Raw genomic sequence first — 18,468 nt, 5'->3', positions numbered from 1 at the left:
ATTCCTTCCAGCGTTACTCTTCTCGTGTCCAACCTACATGGCTATCTATGGTGAATGTACCAGTATCTTTGTTGTGGTATCTTTCCACGTTGTGAGGATCTCTTTTAAGCTACATAATCCCCTCCAATAATACTGTCTGATTATTCTGCCTGTGTAAAACCCTTCCAAGGTCTTGGTGGCTCCTTTTAAGGTAATCTTGTAAGCATTGATCAGGACCATTGTGTAAACATGTTCAACTCGGGAAGTGCGACTATCAGGAGGAAATGGCAGATGAGATAGCGTGGTCATTTTGGGATGTCTCCGTTGCATTTCACATTAGAACAATTTAGTTGAATTACAAACTTCTTGCTTTAGAAATCGGGAAATGCCTGAGCTAAATGTGACACATTTGACGACAGTTGTCTACTTTCTTCACTCCTATTTGCTTTTTCTTTCCCCCCCTCATCCCTGGCTGATGCAGCAGTGTTTATGAAAATGTATCCTAATGACTGTGCACTTCCATGCGTTGGTCTTTTTTTTTAAACTTGCCAACGTCACCAGTTCAGGCAAGCACCCTTATCAGCCCATATAAGCTCTGCTACTAAAATGGACTCTTAAGCAAGCTTCACACATGACTGATTAAACCCTCTTTCTCCAGCTCTGAGGCTGCGGCCTTGTCCAGCATCCGGTTACAGCCATGACAAATGTCAGCCAAAGCTCTGTTGTCACAATGAAAATGACCCAAATTGTTATTATTTTTGTATAGCTTGCTGTAACATGGTTGACAGGCAAATACTACAGAATATACACCCTCTACCGGAGCTCAGTCGAGGGCCACCATGGTACAAACTCGTCAACAATTTCTGGCATGTCGACAAATATCTCAGGCACTTACTTACCCAAGGTATGCACTCACACACGTGTGGCAGCTGTACTGTGTGCATACTGTATCTGGGCTTCTACCGTGTTCTCATGCACAACTCATGGCAAACCTGAAAACATGGGTCGCCTACATCCCTGTGATACATTCTGACAGGATTAGAAAATGCCATTAATGTGGCTGGAAATCAAATATTTCAGTGCTCATTAAGTATTTACTGTATATATACTCTGTCCGAACACTTTTCTCAGGCTTTTTTCCCCACTTAACTGATGAGCTTTTAATGGATGTGCTCCAGACTACGTCAGTTGAAAGCCACCGTGAATATATTATTACTGGCTATACTTACAGTCCTGTTTCTGTCTATATTTACCTGGTGTGTACTAATGAAATTATGTGATGACAATTAATACTTTTCGGTCCTTAATTCAAATAAAGCAATACTTCAAAACACTATTACCTGGGCCCAAATGCTGGTGCTTTTTTCAATTAATCCCACATAAACCAAACAAAGTTATTAAGCTATTATTGATTATTTATTACCATTTCACCATGTAATTTCTAAGTAAGTACTAGGTAAATAGCATACTGTAATATAAAGAGTATAGGACAAAGTAATTACTGAGGTCATACTTGCTGAGTTACACTGCGGTACCTCTGCCGCATCAAATCATCCTTTTTACCAGTTAATACTGTAGCCCCTAAGTGTTAGCCCTAATGCCCGGACACCATATGGTCTGGTTACAATCTTCCAACACTATCTGACCAGTCAGCTAAATTAACATTGCAAGTCAGATGCTAATGGTGGATTTTCAACAGTAAAAAGAAAGGCTATTGATTCTAATAAGGCCTTCCTTTGTTTAACACAAATCATTAATATTTTCTTGTAGCTTTGTCTGTTCTCTGTCGCCTATTCACCATCATTTTAACATTTAATGGAGATAGGCATTATTTAAGCAATAAGGCCCGAGGAGGTGTGGTATATGGCCAATATACCACGGCTAAGGGCTGTTCTTATGCACGAAGCGTCGCGGAGTGCTAGGACACAGCCCTTAGCCGTGGTATATTGGTCATATATCACAAACCCCCGAGGTGCCTTATTGCTATTATAAACTGGTTACCAATGTAATTAGAGCAGTAAAAATACATGTTTTGTCATACCCGTGGTATATGGTCTGATAAACCATGGCTGTCAGCCAATCAGCATTCAGGGCTCGAACCACCCAGTTTATAATGTGAAATATAGTGTGTGTTTGTAAATTCAATCTGGAGTGCCAGAGTGTGCTCAGAGTGCGCTCGTAAATTCAGAGAGTTGCCAGATTGTCAGTTCGTAAATTCAGAGCGTTTCGCTCTCTGAGCGTTCAGAGCGTTCTGGGCTCACAACGGTCGTCAAGCCAACTGGCTAACGTTGGCTAGCTACTTCCAGATACAAATGAGAGTAAAATCTCCCTCTGACCATTTTATGTTATCACTATTTTATGTGTTTTCATGTTATCCAGATCATTGGTGACTGTAACCGTGCTGCTGGCAACAATTGAAGTATGCTTTTTTGCTGACGTTAACTGACACCGCCCATATTCAACGGGTGTTGAGGGTTCGTAAATTCATCAGTTATTCTGAACTCTGGCACTCAGACGAGAGTGCTCTGAAATCGGGGTGGACAACCAGAGTGAATTTACGAACGCATCCATATTCAATTGGAAACTGTACTGTAGTTGTAGGCCTACCTATCAGCTGCCCAAATACAGGGCTCGATATACAGGGCTGCCCACTGGCCCGGGGAGATTTTGGAAACTCTCTGGGCCAATCAGTGGCCCACTTGGGCCAGTAAAAACAATATGGTAATAATGCTATTTTTAATCTAGGCTATATAATTGATTTAAAAAAAACTGATTCCCAAAGCTGTTATTTTGTTTTTGTCGGTTATTTATTCACCAGCACGCCGTACAGGCCTATATCTGTCGGGCAGAGAGAGCATGCAGATCTGAAACAGCTGGTTGTTGCATGGAGTTATGATCTCTACCAGTAAATGGTAAGGCAAGAATGGGAATGCAAACCAGGTATTTAAAAAGTTCAATCTGTTGGTTGAATATGTGCAATGCGCAATTCAGTTACGATGTAATTGCCTACTTTGAAAATCAGACAGCTCTGAGGCGGATGATGTTGGTGGGATTTGGAGGATGATGGAGGCAACAGGGGAAAGGGCCTCAGATCCACAAAGTCCCTTCCACCAGGTGGCTGATGAGATATGTTGGCACGACTGCCATATTGCATCTCAATCCCAAAGCCCTTACTTGGAAGTGTACTTCGCCAAACTGCCAAGAACCTTGCTCTCATCCAGGCCAACGTGGCGAGACACCGTAGTGATGACACCATAGGCCTTGTTGATCTCTCCAGCAGACAGGATGCTCTTGCCAGCATACTTGGGGTCCAACGTGTACGCTGCGGTGTGTATGGGTTCAGGCAGAAGTCTCCAGCTTTTTGACGCATTTCGGAACTGTAGTTTCCTCTGAGGTAGATTGCTGCTCTAACTTGATGACCCTTCACACACATAACCATTTCCTTGGCTCTCTTTTTTAGAGTGGATCCATTTTTTTCAGTGCCATGATGTCCTTGAGGAGCAGATTCAATGCATGAGCAGCACAGCCAATGGGTGTTTGCAGCATTGTCTGTCACCAGTGCAAATACCTTCTGTGGTCCAAGGTCATTGATTGCTGCCTTCAGCTCATCTGCAATGTAGAAACCGGTGTGTCTGTTGTCCCCTGTGTCTGTGCTCTTGTAGAATACTGATTGAGGGGTGGAGATTATGTAGTTAATTATTCCTTGCCCAAGAACATTCAACCACCCATCAGAGATGATTGCAATACAGTCTGCTTTCTCTATGATTTGGTTGTCCTTCACTTGAACTCTGTTGAACTCTGCATCCAGCAAACGAGTAGATTAAGCATGTCTGGTTGGAGGGGTGTATGCTGTGCAAAGAACATTCACAAATCTCTTCCAACTCACATTGCCTGTGAGCATCAGAGGTGAACCTGTTGCATACACAGCTTGAGCAAAACATTCATCAGCATTTCTGACTACGTTCCTCCATTGAGTAAAAAAAAAACATCTGATTCTAGGAGGACCATGAGCTGTTGCTATGGATAAGGTGTCTGATTCATCATTTTCACCTCGAAAAGAACTAGAGGGACATTTGTCAGTGGTTGCTTGTTGTGAGTGCTAAGGGAACTTTATGCACTCGGTCAGATGATTCTGCATCTTTGTTTTATTCTTCACATGTGATTTGGCACAGTATTTGCAAATGTACACAGCTTTTCCTTCTACATTAGCTGCAGTGAAATGTCTCCACACATCCACACCGTGGCATTTTCCTGTAAAGATTAGAAAATAAACGAGTAAGAATATACACTTCCATGTACAGATTAATAGTAAAGTAGTTAGATTAAACAACTACTTTGTAAAATAAATGTTTTAAAGTGAAACATGTTTGGAAACTGGTGAATTAACACCCCTCAGTTAGCAGGCTCAAGCAAATTAAAACCCACATGGTAGCAAACACTATCAGAAATTGTTAACAAGTTAGAAATTATTTAAACACACTTCGCTGTAGGCTACTATTTACTAGTTAACAAAAAATCATGCATGTCATATAAAATATATTCACCCCACCCAGTATTGTAATCAAAACTTACCAGAAAGCATATAGTCCTTGGCTCAGACAGTGTTGTAGTGTGGGCTCAATAGCATCTCATTAGTGTACAAGATCTGAAAATCAGCTGTGCACTACAGAGATCACTGCACATGTGATGGAAGAATGCACTGTGCATGCAGAGGGTTGCAATTCCATTGAATTGGGGATAGTTTAACCAAAATATGCCACAAGACCTAGAATTGCCTTGTGTGTATCCCACAAAAAAAGGGTCACTGTTATAAGCTAACTTTTTTTAATGAATTTAAGCAAAATTCCCCAAATTCTGGGGCTTAACTTCCCATAGAACATTTCCCTGAAAGTTTCTGACCCTTTGCAACCCTAGTGGTAATGCATACTTTTTTGCATACATTTTTGAGAGTTTTTTTCCTATAGTCTATGACAACAATTCATAGAAATTTGGTAATTGAATTAGAATGAAGTGCTTAAAAAGGTTACAAATCTTTGAATTTGACTTGCCACTGTCTGTATGCCAGTTGCCACTGGCCTGTACCTGAATGTCGAGCCCTGTGAATAAGAACCTCGGGACAAAATTACTAAAACTGTGTAATACCAAACTTTGATGGACCAAAGCGTTATCTGATCAAAAATCTCATTTGCGATGGCATGGTAGTCTGCAGTAGACTACTGTACATTTCCTGAGCTTGAGATGGTCGTAAAGAAGGATTTCTCCCTGATGATGAATAATTTGTGGCAAATGTGTCACTGGGTGGATAAAGCATCTGGGCCAATTACCTTGGATAGAAACATAAAGAGAAGTCACAGTAAACTCCCAACACTCCCTTTGGATGAACACAAGAATTGCACATCCCTCCCTGGAGGCCGTACAACCATGGCTCTTGCACACTGACCTTTTTGGGTAAGGCACTACATCAAGAGAACGCCTCAGCGTGGATTAGTTACGGTCAACACAATTATTGGAATGTCTTTTTTTTATCACAATTCTGGTGTCGTATGCCCTTCATAGAAGACACTTAAGGACACTGCTCTAAGGGATTGGAGTCGTCGTCACACCTGCAATTCACAGGAAGGAGAGTGTTTTGCCTGTCAGCTTGGCTGTTGGTGATAGACTTGTTTTGGGGGGCCTAACACCGCTCTCTCTGAAAGAGACAAATTGCATTTTCAGGAGGGTAGAAAAGCAGTGATGATGGCGCTGAAGCTAGCCAGTTGTCGTCAATGTGTCTTTGATAAATTATTTTTTTGGTCAAGTGGAATTTCTAATATGATTCAAATCTATTCTCCAATTTTGAAGAGGAGAAACAATTAGGAGAAAATGATTTTCAAAATCTTCAATTTTGTCTGATAATGCCAATAGTTTCTATAGTAGTTTTATTATGGTTTAGATGTCAGCACTATGCATATGTTTCAAGTTGAATCATATATTTAGAGTTGCTTGATTACAAGCCCAATGCTTCGGAATAAACAGTGTTCAAACACCTGAGGGTGTCTCATGATTCTGGCATCTGGCTATTTATAGAGAGAGTAATTGCCTTTGTGACAGTATGGTAAATAGAGGAGGAATCCAAAGCGATTATCTGGCTATGACTCCCAGCATGTAGCTCAGCCTTCCCTTGCCTTTTCAGACAGGCAGTTCTTCAGCAGCATTCACTTCATTATCTGTGCACTGTCATCAATTATTCTGTAATAATTTCACCAATTTGACAGCATCCCATTGTATGATCAATGGCGGTTCCTCCTGACCTGTTGATGTGCTGGCTCTATCTGAATCCAGTGACTGAACACAGGGAGTAAAAATCCTCTGGTGCTTCCTCCCCTAGGGATCATGCGACCACAGATAGCCCAAACAGGAAATCAGCCATGCACTGCTCAGACAGCCGATTGAAGAGAATTTCAAAGATTATTCCGCAGACACAGAATAAACATAATAATGTCTTAGTAAATCAAACAGCCTGCTATTGACAAGGGGAAATATCTCTTCCAGACGTAATGTTGACATATCTCACGACAGACAAAAGTGCAAGAAAGAGAAATTCCATGAAACTACATTGGGGCCTACAGTACCAGTCAAGTTTGTACACACCTACTAATTCAAGGATTTGTCTTTATTTTTACTATTTTCTACATTGTAGAATAATAGTGAAGACATAAAAAAAATATTAAATAACACATATGGAATCATGTAGAAACCAAAAAAAAGTGCTAAACAAATCTAAATATATTTTATATTTGAGATTCTTCAAAGTAGCCACCCTTTACCTTGATGACAGCTTTACACTCTTGGCACACAATGTAGAAAATAGTAAAAATAAAGAAAATTGAATAAGTAGGTGTGTCCAAACTATTGACTGGTACTGTGTGTATATATATATATATTTATGGTGGGGTTTGGCCAGTACTTCAGCTTATACAGCCAGGCACTAGGCCTGTTCTTTTTATCAGCGCTTCTTCCACATGATAGTCTTATTGACATGTGAAGAATGTACATGCTTGCCATTCCTGGAGCGCACAGTAAGCATGTCATTTTCAACTTTCCCCTCAGCATCTGCCACTACTTACCAAGAGGAGATTTTTTATTTAAAGCATGATAGAGCCGACTTCAATAACCTTTCAAGCTCTTTGTGTGAAGTTCATGTGGATTTGTATCTCATGAAAGACCATTCCATTTTTTTATCCAGCTTTTATGTGTAACTCCTTCAGCTAACACAACTGTTATGCTTTCTTAGTTAACTCCCCCTTCATTTTCATTAAGCCCAATTTATCCGCAGGGGTTTCCTTCTATCTCTTAACAAAACAGGTCAATCAAATCTAATTGTATTTGTCACTTGCTTGCTTCGTAAACAACAGGTGTAGAATAACACTGAAATGCTTACTTACAGGCCCTTCCCAACAATAAAGAGAGACATTTTCAAAGAAATAATAGAAAGAGAATAATACGAGGAATTAATACACAATGAGAAACAATAACTTGGCTATATACACAGGTACCAGTACCGAGTCGATGTGCAGGGGTACAAGGTAATTGAAGTAGATATGTACATATAGGTAGGGATAAAGTGACTAGGCAACAGGATAGATAATGAACAGTAGTAGCAGCGTATGTGATGAGTCAAAAGAGTTAGTGCAAAGGGGGGGGGGGGGGGTCCATGCATATTGTCGGGGTAGCTATTTGGTTAACTATTTAGGAGTCTTACGGCTTGGCGCTAGAAGCTGTTCAGGGTCCTGTAGGTTCCAGATTTGATGGATTTGTACCACTTGCCTTGCAGTAGCAAGAGGATCAGTCTATGACTTGGGTGGCTGGAGTATTTAACATTTTTTAGGGCCTTCATCTGACACCACCTGGTATAGAGGTCCTGAATGGCAGGGAGTTCGGACCCAGTGATGTACTGGGCTGTACACACCACCCTCTGTAGCGCCTTGCGGTAGGATGCCAAGCAGTTGCCGTACCAAGCGGTGATGCAGCCAGTCAAGATGCTCTCAATGGTGCAGCTGTTGAACTTTTTGAGGATCTGAGGCCCCATGACTAATCTTTTCAGCCTCCTGAGGGGGAAAGAGGCATTGTCGTGCCTTCTTCACGACTGTGTTGGTGTGTGTGGACCATGTTAATTCCTTAGGGATGTGGACTCAGAGGAACTTGAAGCTCTCAACCTGCTCCACTACAGTCCTGTTGATGTGGATGGGGAGCATGCTCGGCCTGCCATTTCCTGTAGTCCACGATCAGCTCTTTTGTCTTGCTGACGTTGTTGTTGAGTGGGAGGGGTATTGTAATTCACTGTACATTAGAATGTTTTTTTCCCCCCTCCGTATGCTTTTGATTCAGAATGCCATATGTGCTAACATACGGCGTCTGAGGTTTGGGAGGGACGCCACAGATATTTCTGGTCACCCATGCATTCACACCAAACACCTCCACCCACTCCTGCTCAGCTGTTTCAGGCCATTCCAATGTAGGAGGTATTTTCTGCGCTGCCTTTTATCCCACGCATAGACCTTTGTAGCGCAGTTATCATCTTGTTGTTGCCCATGGATTAGCTCCAACTTGAGTGTAACTTCTAAATGCTGAAATTAATCTGCATGTTTCGTGCACATCACATAATTCAAAATGACATTTCAGATTGTTGTCAAAACCTAACCCAAGAATAGGTCAACTGTAAACAGCTTTACATGCAAAATAGAAATGTAGGCTAGAGCTGCAAGCCTTATTACAGTGCTCCAAACATTTGCTCACAACCTGTGGGTGGGAAGGGAAGCACCTGATAACAAGCACCTCCTGGGGGAAGCACTAGCAGCACTTTCCCTGGGGCTCACTAACTCCTGCCTACCCCAGTAATGCCACACATTTCAGACAATGAAGAAAGCACCTGTCATCTGGCACTTGTTTAAATGGATGCTTGTAGTGCTTAAAGTCGTCAGCATGCTTCAGTTCGGGTGGCGCCTAGCCGGGCTCAGCTAGCAGAACCGAACGGGTGCGCTCGCATACTCCCTTAAAATACCTTCGCTTGAAAATAAAAAAATCAGCAATGGTACTGTTTGTCCATTTTGAGACGCCGTAGCCAGTATACATTTTCTCAAAATAGTCCGAATTAATCTAAGATAAAATGAATGACAGATTTCTTGAGTTAACGGTTTTGAAGAGATCTTAGGGCTCCTGAGTGGCACAGTGGTCTAAGACACTGCATCTCACTGCAGTATCTGGTTCGAATCCAGGCTGCATCACATCCGGCCGTGATTGGGAGTCCCATAGGGCGGCGAACAATTTGCCCAGCGTCGGCAGGGGTAGGCCTTCGTTGTAAATAAGAATTTGTTCTTAACTGACTTGCCTGGTTAAATAAAAAAAATTGTAGTGCAATTTTGCATCTGACTAGGATGTCTGGTGCAGTATTTCTCAAGTGAAAAAATGTGCATAAGGACGAGTCGTCTCTCGTTGAATGACAACAGGCACTTCATTGAATAATCCCTACTTTTGACCAATCACCGGCGAGGGGGGCGGAGACTTTGGCTACCATCTTCGGCTACTGTCTTCGGTTTGCCTCGAGAAAAAATGTGTGCCCAAACAGCCGAAAAAAACATTGCCAAAGTCCAAAACATCACAAAATGTCATCATAGTATACGCACAAACTGTTCTGAACTGTTTTGGCTGGAAAGCACTCGGACGCCTTAATTCAAAGAAGACAGACGTCTTATCCTTCATTGTGTGTGTGTGTGTGTGTGTGTGTTTTCTTTTCTTTACTTACATTATCTCCTCAAATAAGGAACTTCTCTTCTCACCCAAAGAGGCATAAGGCTTAAGCAGACTTACTGTGAGCTTAACAAAAAAAAACTAGACCAGAGTCAATCATTTCAGTTGGCCAAGCCTCCACGAGTAGCCACTTATTTGCTAAAAGGTCATTTATCAAGTCTGAAATAACATTTGCCACAACCATGCTTTTAAGAAATACATGGTAGATTGTAATGCATGTTTCTTTCACATTTATTCAGACTGGAAACATGTTTTATTGCAATCAATGTACAAACTTGCATTTTAGAAAACAATAATTCTCGAACTTCAAATAGGAGTGACTGGACCTTAAAAGGGTTGTTTTGCCCAGGCGCTTTTTCTATGCCTATCAAGGAAAGATCAACGTTTATATTGGCTTGGCACTTTTCCACTTAGAGCATTGTTCAGCTCCCACATATCTTGGCACTTCTAAGTATTGGCAGGAGTTCTCAGGCAAAATGCGTTCCTGAGTACTTACACCTTTCTTAGGAAATGTGATGTAAAAGAACTTATGTAAATCCAACAGCGAAATATCAGCCTGTTCTCTAAGATATGTAATGGATACATACACAATAGCTACATTTCTTATAACTATTCAAAATAAATATAAACTATGACATGAGTTCAAAACAGTTCTTTGACAATGAACAAACAAGCCAATGATGAGTAGCCTAAAACAAATGAAAGAATATGCATAGCAAGAGATCTAATTAATTTTAGATTCAAGCAACAAAAATAAATTAAAACGTGTTTAAATGTACAAAGCTGATTAAAGTTGTTTTCCTCAGAAATGTTTAATTATGTTGTGGTAAACAGTATTTCCAACAACAATCAGGGTCAACCAGCTCTTACTATATAGCCTACAGACAATAACAACTGGATAAGCTGTAAAATCATACACCACTTAAAGCACACTAAATCAGATTGTCAGTAGGCCTAAATCCAGAGCAACAGAAAAAGACATCAGCAACATATTAGGAAGCAGCCTTCTTGCTATTCCTAATTAAATCCACATAGAATTAAGCCAATCCACACACTTGGATGATCAGAGGGGCTGAAGGCACAATGAGGTCTGCCCTCCCCCCCCCCCCCCCCCTTTTCTTGTGTGTGTGTCTGTCGTCATGAAGGGTTCAACCAGGCTTAAAGAACACCAGGAAAACAGTTAAGTCAAGCCCTTGCTCAAAGCAAATGAGCACCACCAGTCCATCACATGTGGTGCTGTTTAATAGCATCCTGCTATGATCTAGTCTTATTTATTGTGTATGCGAGTAGCCTTAACTTAGTATCATTAACTTTAGTGATTATACTTCTTATTACAATACACACAATATCAATTTGACATAGGCTATACTATAACACCTGCTACAGGCTATTAGGAGCCATTTGGGAACAATTCTAAATGTTTTGGTTACATTTTTTCTTAATCTGAGTTCTATTTGGTTTCATTAAGCATCAATGACAACCGTTGTGAAAGTTGATACAAACGTAATTCTAAAATGTCAACATAATGATTAAACGTTCTTTCCGAGGAGGATCTGACCATGCATGAGCTGTCTAAAACACGTGGGAACACTTTTCCGGAACAAATTGCATCATACCCTTTCAGAAACATAGCCCAATCAAAACATGAAAAAACGCCACAATTTGGCCAGGTGCAGAGACAAATCGCTTGATCTGAGATGGCTAATAAAAAGTTACAAATCACCGTTTTAGAACCGATCTTCAATGAGTTCTCAACGCTTGCAAAGCGCGCTGCATGCTGCTTTCAGGCAGGCTCCTCCCGCGGACTGTCTTTATTCCCGAATGGGAAAAACGCTATCTCGCATCACTGAATATTGCCAGTCTGAACTTTTATCAACCACAATTCAAACACCTTAAAACAACGTTTGAGAAAACCTATGTTACTATCAAATACGTATTTATTCAACACAATAACACATTTAGAGTTGAATTGATAGGTGACAACTTTTGAAAGTAAGACGGACAAAAGGGACTCGACTCGTCCCGTTGAAACAACACGCCTCTAAAATAATGTATACATTTTATATCTTCTTGCTATTTCATAAGGTAAAGTTTGTAGCAAATAAACATGCGCTATCGAAAACTAACTGTATGTAGAGCAGTTTTCGGGGCTTTCTATCTCTGAAGAGTTCGAGAAGCTAGACATGCCTCCAAATGCCATTCAGATAACGGTGCACTGTCAGGCTCGCGACGGATCAAACATTCCAACGCTTGAGCCTCGTGCGTTACCAAACGATTTCCTACTTCTTGTCTTCGATTGCTTCATTTATACATTAATATATCTCCATTTAATCAGAACATCATCCATGAATAACAAGATAGCTGGTTGACTATAGCTAGTTTGCTGAGTTTAGTTAGGTCAGGAAGAATCACTTAGGTTATATCCTAACGTAGATCACATTGTAGCTCGAAAATGTCAAAGTAGCTAATTCTGAATAACAATTGCGAATGTCACGTCCAGAATGTATCTGAGCTAGGGAAATCAAGCGTGGTCCTCATGCATTTACTTACAGTGAGTTGAGAGCAGGATCAGAATGCAAGCCAGACGTGTTAACGCCATCTTGGAGTCGATGCAATGTTCAGTTTGGCCGTACATGCGCAAAGTTAAGAGCTTTTCAGTGGATGGAGAGAGGAGGACTGGCCGGGGAGAGAGAGGCGGGGGTGAATCAGGTTTCGGTGAATCAGGTTTCCATGGCTACCAAAAGCATCACTCACACAGTCAAGAATTAATGGTTGACAATACGTGGAGGACCATACGTTTTACAACGGTGGAAGCTGTGATTGAAGACTACTGTATTAGGCTACCCATTCTACCCATTATATTATATCAGACAAACTCTGCTGTGAGATTAACATACAAATTACAAATGGACAATAATAAAAAAAATGATTATCAGATATCCAAACAAATCCCATTCTTAAAAAATAAAAAATAAACAATAGGCATCCTTCCTAAAACAAATTACTTTGAGATGTTGTGTTGACTATTCATGTTGTGTAGAGTAAACACGGGATTAATGTGCATTGATTGGAGGCTCTTTTTACTGGCCTAATCTTGTCAGTGGTAACTGCTCTTAAGTAGGACCCCACAGCTGTATCATCAAGCAGATCGTGATTGAAGGAATCTGCTACTTATCCTAGTCAATCTCAATTGAGGTTGCATGCAATCGCTATTGCTTTTAGATAGCTCAACCAACCATTGGAATAGTGTCTGCTAGAAAGTATTTGATTGGATGTGTGTGGATTGCGTGAATGTGTGTGCATGTGCGTGCGTGCCTGCTTCTGTGTGTGTGCGTGCTTGTGTGTGTGTTGGTGTGTGGACTAGGAAACATTGTCTGGATTGTAGTGTTAACATGATTTTTATTCACACTCATTTATGTGCCTCAAATATATTGCTTGCAATTTTATTGCGACAATATCAGATTAAATGTGTATTGCTTTGATGAACTGGAGGGTATAAAAACTATTAATTGCATTACACTTTTCGGGTTGTCAGGGTGGCTTCCCCCTAATGAGTTCGTATGGTTTTTAAATATCAGACCATGTAAGTACTAGGTAGTAATACAGAAAATGGAACAGTACTGGTCATTTTACTAGTAGTTTAATGTGTTCCATGTTGTCAAGGTCCACTCAGTGAATAACGCTCAAATGTAAAACGCATTCCCAATATTGTAACGATTCTCGTCCTCCTCTTCTGAGGAGGAGTAAGTAAGAAGGAGGACCAATGCGCAGCGTGGTAAGTGTCCATATTGTATTTATTATATGAACACAAAACAAAAACAATGAGAACGAAACAGTCCTGAATGGTGAAATACAAAACACAGAACATAAAATAATCACCCACGAAACACTGGTGGGAAAAGGCTACCTACAGTAAGTATGATTCTCAATCAGAGACAACTAACGACACCTGCCTCTGATTGAGAACCATACCATACCAGGCCAAACGCAAAATACAACATAGAAAAACAAACATAGACTGCCCAACCCAACTCACGCGGCTGACCATACTAAAACAAAGACAAAACAAAGGAACTAAGGTCAAAAGGTGACAAATATGCACCTAATGCACCACCCTTTTTAATGTACAGTGTTGGAAAGTAACCCTTAAATACCCCTACCCCCAGACACACACAAACAATATGTAACAGCTTCTTTTGTTTCCATTGTTTCTATTATCTTTTGAATAATAGAGGTGCCTTGAGTCATTTAGAGACTTCCTGAATTCTCAGGTTTACTTTCAGCACTTAAGACAACAACATTCTTCGTTGCCATCCACTTTAAGTCCAAGCTTTTGGCTCTGAGCCCATATTGTATTCACGGTCATCATTCTTATCCCTGGGTTCCTCTTTCAGGGCATGTTTTAAGCAGAAGGGACGTATACAGTCAGACTGAAACTTTGACTTGCATGGTCAAAAAATGTTTTTAAAATCTGTATTTTCCATCTCTCGCAAGTATACAGATTTATTTTATTTTTATATACTCATGGCTGTTGCTCCAAGTCACTTATGTGGCAGTCAGCAAGGTCAGGGGAAAATGAGGCGGCTATCTAAAAAGTTCACAATGAATGTCCTCCCATGAAGGTTTAGACACTTTCTATTTATACTGAACAAGAATATAAACAGAAACATGCACCAATTTCAAAGATTTTACTTATTCACAGTTCATATAAAGAAATCAGTCAATTGAAATAAATTCATTTGGCCCTAATCTATGGATTTCACATGACTGGGAATACAGATATGCATCAGTTGGTCACAGATACTTTAAAGAAAATGGGCCTCACAATGGGCGTCAGGATCTTCTCACAGTATCTCTGTGCATTCAAATTGCCATTGATAAAATGCAATTGCGTTTGTTGTCCACAGCTTATGCCTGCCCATACCCTAACCCCATCACCAACATGGGGCACCCTGTTCACAACGTTGACATCAGCAAACCACTCGCCCAGATGACGCCACACACATGGTCTGTGGTTGTGAGGCCAGTTGAATGTACTGACAAATTCTCTAAAACAACGTTGGGGGTGGCTTATGATGGAGAAATTAACATTCAATTCTCTGGCAACAGCTCTGGTGGATATTCCTGCAGTCAGCATGCCAATTGCATGCTCCCTCAAAACTTGAGACATCTGTGGTATTCTGCTGTGTGACAAAACTGCACATTTTAGAGTGGCTTTTTATTGTCCCAAGCACAAGGTATACCTGTGTAATAATGATCATGCTGTTTAATCAGCTTCTTGTTATGCCACATTTGTTCAGGTGGATGGAATATCTTGGCAAATGAGGAAAGCTCGTTAACAGGGATATTAACCAATTTGTGAGAAATACGTTTTTTGTGCCTATGGAAATTTTCTGAGATCTTTTATTTCAGCTCATAAAACACGGGACCAACACTTTACATGTTGCGTTTATATTTTTTTTCAGTGTACTTTGTTTATATACTGAGTATACAAAACATTTAGAACACCTGCTCTTTCCATGACATAGACTAGCCAGTTGAATCCAGGTGAAAGCTATGATCCCTTATTGCTGTCACTTGATAAAAACGGTTCAATCAGTGTAGGTGAAGGGGAGGAGCCAGGTTAAAGAAGGATTTTCAAGCCTTGAGACATTTGAGACATGGATTGTGTATGTAGGCCATTCAGACGGTGAATGGGCAAGACAAAATATTGAAGTGCCTTTGAGTCAAGAACTGCAACGCTGTACGGTTTTTCATGCTCAACAGTTTCCCTTTTTTTTCAAGAATGGTCCACCACCCAAAGGACATCCAACCAATTTAACACAAACTTTGGAAAGCATTGGAGTCAACATGGGCCAGCATTCCTGTGGAACACTTTCGACACCTTGTAGAGTCAATGCCCTGACGAATTGAGGCTGTTCTGAGGGCAAAAGGGGCGGGGTGCAACTCAATATTAGGAAGGCGTTCCTAATGTTTGGTATACTCTGTGTATCTTCACCATTGATGTTGAAATGTGTAATGCGTCAGGTTAGATTTTACTACTCAGCGTTGTTACAGCCATCGTCAGGGATTGTTACATGGATTTATGCATTTCCAACTGCATCTAAGTAATAATACTAGTAATACCCTTAACTTTCATTGTTAATTTGTTTATTTTTCATGGAAGATTCTTTATCAATTAAATGAAGTGGGCAGAGAACAATCCCCTCTTCACATGATTTAAGATATAATTTAATAAATATAATTTTGAAATGATCTGTAAATGTAAAAACAAAAAACGCACAATAAAACGTTTTGACAAATTGAAAATGTATCTCGGTATGTAATACCTCTTGTTAGGTTTATGTACTCTTTTTTGTATATTTCTGTTTTTGTATTTGTTGTGTTCATAATAAATACATAAATATATATATATGAATAAATAAAAATAATAATAATATTAATACTAGTATATGGACATTAGATTGGCGACCCTACTGCAGTTCAACCGCAACCCAATTGCAGATCGCCCGAGGAGTCGCTACCTCGGCTTTGAATACCACTGCTGTAGGTGAATGGATAACATCTCTTGTATCATAGTTTTTGTAAAATCCCTCAAGGCACATGTCAAATTAGCAAATCATTATTTACACTGAGTGTATAAACATTAGGAACACCTTCCTAATATTGAGTTCCACGCCCTATTGCCCCCAGAACAGCCTCAATTCATCTGGCATGGACTTTACAAGGTGTCAAAAGTGTTCCACAGGGAAGCTGGCCCATGTTGACTCCAATGCATCCCACAGTTGTGTCAAGTTGGCTGGATGTCCTTTGGGTGGTGGACCATTCTTGATACACACAAGAAAATGTTGAGTGTGAAAAACCCAGCAGGGTTGCAGTTCTTGACATACACAAACCGTTGCGCCTGGCACCTACTACCATACCCCGTTCAAAGGCACTTAAATATTTTGTCTTACCCATTCACCCTCTGAATGGCACGCATACACAATCCATGTCTCAATTGTCTCAAGGCTTGAAAATCCTTCTTTAACCTGTCTCTTCCCCTTCATCTACACTGATTGAAGTGGATTTAACAGGTGACATCAATAAGCGATAATAGTTTTCACTTGGATTCACCTGGTCAGTCTGTCATGGAAAACGTGTGTGTTCCTAATGTTTTGTACACTCAGTGAACATAATCAATTCAACAGTTCCAGTGTAAAGTAGTTGGTTTGGTGAGTAACCTCGACTGAGACTCAACATTAGCTCCCAGAGATGACACCTAGACTTAGTAATGGTCAGTTTCGAATAACAAATCCTCAAAGACAGTAGAAGAGGGAAGGAGAAAGGAAAAGTATAATCAAATAAAAAGAGCCATATCTGTCCCTTCCAATGATATATATGAACACTGTATTGCTATGTATTGGCCAATGAGAGGCTTTGAAGTCACCGATCAGCCATATTGGCACTCCTCAGAAAAGCAGTCTTTCATAGGAATTAATGGAATTCTACAGTATTTCATTTAAATGTTTCAAAGACAAAATTAAATATATTTAAGTATTTTGTTGTTGTAGTGGTGATAGTAACATTAGTCATTTCAAAAAATGTTTTATGTTTAGCTTACATAATATAATTTAAAAGTATGCACTAAGGTGACTGTAATAGAATAAACGTTACAAAACAAATGTAGACATTTATAAATGCATTTCTATAGCTTCCAAAATATGTTTTACAACAGTGTGGGAGTGCCAAGATGGCGGTGCAGTGGCTTCAAAACAGTTCCCCCTGTAATTCAACTAGCGTGTGTATAAACAATATGTCCCCTCGGTCTTGGGGTTCAGCAGCAAAACCATTACATTACCCTGCTGATGTGCGAACGTTACAGGCTTTCGTCATTTGAAGTCTTTATCAGAGTCAAGGACGCTCAAAGGAGAAATCTGAAAACCGTCACAACACTCACTACTCAGACGGATCTCCAGTCTCCACAAGGGGCCGTGGAAGCAGGCACGCAATCAGGGCCCAATGTGACAGTTTATTGGCGAAGGGTGGAGACAAGGGTAACAAGTCAGTCAATGTATTTATATCCCCGATGTTTCATGTGTTATATTTAGAATGTGATAGACAGGACAACTGAAAGCTTTTGTCATCCAAATTATCTTCAGGCATCTCGTATATAAAAACAAGTAACACTTTACTTAACACCCAGTTTCATAACACGTTATGACATGGTCATAACCATGTCATAATATGTCATAACAGCTGACATAACTTATCCTAACCTGTCATAATATGGGCATAACACTGTTATAACACATATATTTACACCTGTTGTAACATATATTGCGTTATTTTATGGCTGGTTATGACTCCTACGTTTATTCAATTTTTTTTTCCCCGCTAAGAAGTTTCCTTTCATTTGAAAGTCTGTTTCTTAAATCATTTGTTGTTGTAATGAATTCTTTACAGTCATTTTTTTCCATCATATTTTACATAACTTGTAGAAAATACACTTTACTGTCATGAAGCATTATGACCCTATTGTGTAACTTTACTTGGTCTAAGAAAATACACTTTAAGAAGCATTTCAAGAAGCATTATTACCATCATAATTATAAACTCAGCAAAAAAAGAAACGTCCCTTTTTCAGGACCCTGTCTTTCAAAGATAATTTGTAACAATTCAAATAACTTCACAGATCTTCATTGTAAATGGTTTTAACAATGT

At 40.0% G+C, this 18,468-nt stretch overlaps 1 protein-coding gene across 1 annotated transcript in view; it reads right to left on the bottom strand.

The window, feature by feature from the left end:
• LOC110537617 (junctional adhesion molecule 3B) overlaps positions 1–12,492 on the bottom strand; it is a 53,613-nt gene extending 41,121 nt beyond the window's left edge. Inside the window, exon 1 of the mRNA XM_021623792.3 lies at positions 12,316–12,492. Within this exon, the coding sequence (XP_021479467.2) occupies positions 12,316–12,400 (85 nt within the window). The 5' untranslated portion in view covers positions 12,401–12,492. The remainder of the gene's footprint in view (positions 1–12,315) is intronic.
• Positions 12,493–18,468: the final 5,976 nt, after the last annotated feature.

Source organism: Oncorhynchus mykiss, chromosome 12, assembly GCF_057628025.1.
Source record: "Oncorhynchus mykiss isolate SJ-2025 chromosome 12, ASM5762802v1, whole genome shotgun sequence".
Taxonomy (NCBI): Eukaryota; Metazoa; Chordata; class Actinopteri; order Salmoniformes; family Salmonidae; genus Oncorhynchus; species Oncorhynchus mykiss.
The sequence above is the reverse complement of the archived record's forward strand: the minus strand, read 5'-3'. Positions and strand labels throughout refer to the sequence as shown.